The sequence below is a fragment of the Bison bison genome, unplaced genomic scaffold, assembly GCF_000754665.1.
Source record: "Bison bison bison isolate TAMUID 2011002044 unplaced genomic scaffold, Bison_UMD1.0 scf7180017845828, whole genome shotgun sequence".
Lineage (NCBI taxonomy): Eukaryota > Metazoa > Chordata > Mammalia > Artiodactyla > Bovidae > Bison > Bison bison.
In genome coordinates, this window is record NW_011476401.1 from 12,330 (window position 1) to 15,177 (window position 2,848).

The following is a 2,848-nucleotide window of genomic DNA, read 5'->3' on the forward strand; positions in this document are numbered from 1 at the left end:
GGACCGGGTGGCCCTGCCTGGTCTCACCTTCCAGGATTCTGCCCCCCGCCCCTCCCCACCTGCCCTGCCTGTGACAGGCCGCCTCCGTTTCTCCCCCGGTGCGTTGGGATGGACAGTCAGGTCTCCACCCAGACCCGCACTCACCATCCGCTCCAAGGCTGCGGGCCTGCGGGGGCAGCTCCGGACGCCCGTCCTCCCGCAGCTGGAAGCGGAAGGAGGCCAAGCGGCGGCTGAGGTCGGGATGCGGGGTGGCCTGCAGGAAGAGGGCCCGGCGCTCGCGAGGACCCCAGCGCGCGCACCGGGCCCCGGCCGGGCCCTGGCCCTCGGCCAGCAGCAACTCTAGCCCGCCGCCCGTCCGCTCCACGAAGACTTGGGCGCCTGCGAAGGGCCGCGTCGGCCGCAGGCAGACGATGCCGGGCTGCGCGCTGGGCTCAGAGCCGCCCAGGGTGAGGCGCAGCGCCCCGGCCGGGTACAGCCACTCGATCTTGCCGTCCGCACAGGCCAGGGAGAGCTGTCCCACGCTGCCGGGCTCCTGGGTCAGGCCGCTGTGGACGGACAGGCGGCTCTGAGACGGGCGGCCGGCGTCCCCACCCGGTCAGCCCGTTCCCCCTGCACCCCGTCCCCGCAAGCACCAAGAGCCGCGTCCACTTGGTGGAGAACGAAATTGAGGCCCGGGGTTCAGAGTCTGGGAGACGAAGGTGGCAAAGGCAAGGGTTCGGCGCCGGGACGGAGCGCCCGAAAGGGCGGGCGACACATCTCCCAGCCCCCGCCTAAGAGGCTCACACAGCTCCGAGGGGTTGGCCCGTGGGGGCTTCCAGTGGGGCTCGTACCTGCCCCTCCAGCTGCAGCGGTCCTCCGAGTAGCCGGCGCGAGCGGCCGCGGCCAAGAGGCAGAAGCAAAGTGCGCAGAGCAGCGCAGGGGTCGGCATGGCGCGGGGGACGCGCGGGGGCGCGGCGGGAGCAGCCGGGGCCTTGGCCCCGGCCCCCGCACAGCCCGACCGCCCGCGCCGCCGGCCACGCACCGGGTCGGAGCCGGGAGCGGCTTAGGCAGTGGGCGGGCCGGACAGCCAATCGCGCCGCGGGCCCCGAACTTTCCACCAATTGCAGCGGCGCTCTCGGGGTGGGCGGTTCGCCAGGGGCCCGGGAGGCGCCGGGGAGGGGGCTCCGCGGACTGGGAGTTCTGCGTCACCTCCTCAAGGTCCCCCTACTCCCCGCCCGCCTTCAGCCTCGCCCTGCACGCCGTCCTGCTCGGCCCCTGTCCTCCAGGCCTTCGGCGGCAGTGATGCCCACTGGAACATCTGGGGTAGGGGGGCTTCATCTGGGGGGCTCTCTCTAAGAGTGGTTCCTGGGCCTGCATCCCCCATCTCTCCCCAGCCTGGCCCTGGTGACTCCCCACATACCAGGTGGGTAACCCCAGGATGCGGGCTCAGGCTCGGCGAAGCAGCAGGAGCAAGAACAGCCCTAGCCCCCGGAGTCAGGCCCTGGTAGGTCGGGCCAAGCTAGAGCCGGGCCCACTCTTTTAGAGGAAACTTTCAGCCAGTGTCACTGTGGAGGCCAGGGCAGGAGGAGAGGCGGCGTGGTGATCAGCTGGGGATTGCAGAGACGGCCAGACAAAAGGGAGGGGCAGACAACCACGCCTGACGGTGTGGACCCAGCAGACAGGCCCCAAAGAGCCTGGTGAAAAGCCGGGGTCGGATTACAGAGGCCTTAGGCCCAAACCCAGGACTGCAGCCTCAGTACTGGGCCGCTTGGGGTCCCTGAGAGCTTTGGCTGACAAAGACCCTCTGCCGTCTCTGGGTGTAAGGTCCCCCCGGCCCAGCCTCCTGCTGCCCTGGGCCAGAAGTCCACCCTGACAGATGAGGCAGACGGCGCCAATGGGAAGGCGGCATTGGAGCTGCTGCCAGACCGAGCAGACCACCGCCTCTTCTCTGGCCCCACAGCCCTTCCAGGTCAATGAAAAGCCAGGCACACACAGGGCTCAAGGGCTCAGTTGCCCCTGGCTCTAGGCAAGGCGGGTGGGAAAGTGAAAGTGTTAGTCGCTCATGTCCGGCTCTTTGTGACCCCATGGACTGTAGCCCACAAGGCTCCTCTGTCCATGGGATTCTCCAGGCAAGAATACTGGAATGGATTGCCACACCCTCCTCCAGGGAAGCTTCTCGACCCAGGGATGGAACCCAAGTCTCTTATGTCTCCTGAACTGGCAGGTGGTGGGTTCTTTACCACTAGCACCACCTGGGAAGCCTCTCAGTCACAAAATATGAGTCTACTCACATGAAGTACCTAAAACAGTCAAATTCATAGTGGAAAAGTAGAATGGAGGTTGCTTGGGGCAAGGCAATGGGGGATTGGTGCTTAATGGGGACAGGGTGTTCATCTGGGAGGAACAGAGTGTTCTGGGGGTGATGGTGGTGACAGGGGTTTGACACACACACTCGACACCCCAGTGCACTTGGAAATGGTGAAGATGCTAAGCTTTATATGTATTTTACCCAACTACGAATTTAGAAAGGGGCGCACAGGGCAAAAAAGATTTTCATGACCCAGATAACCATGATGGTGTGATCACTGACCTAGAGCCAGACATCCTGGAATGTGAAGTCAAGTGGGCATTAAGAAGCATCACTACGAACGAAGCTAGTGGAAGTGATGGAATTCCAGTTGAGCTATTTCAAATCCTAAAAGATGATGCTGTGAAAGTGCTGCAGTCAATATCCCAGCAAGTTTGGAAGACTCAGCAGTGGCCACAGGACTGGAAAAGGTCAGTTTTCATTCCAGTCCCAAAGAAGGGCAATGCCAAAGAATGCTCAAACTACCACACAACTGCACTCATCTCACACGCTAAGTAAAGT

The 2,848-nt window shown here is 63.7% G+C and overlaps 1 protein-coding gene across 1 annotated transcript in view; it reads right to left on the minus strand.

Moving 5' to 3' along the window:
• The window catches only part of METRN (meteorin, glial cell differentiation regulator), a 3,858-nt gene extending 2,930 nt beyond the window's left edge, over nucleotides 1-928 (minus strand). The window contains exons 1-2 of the mRNA XM_010837381.1: nucleotides 831-928; nucleotides 135-545 (exon numbers count right to left, since the gene is read on the minus strand). Coding sequence (XP_010835683.1) covers nucleotides 135-545; nucleotides 831-928 — 509 coding nt within the window. The remainder of the gene's footprint in view (nucleotides 1-134; nucleotides 546-830) is intronic.
• Between the last annotated feature and the right edge of the window lie 1,920 nt (nucleotides 929-2,848).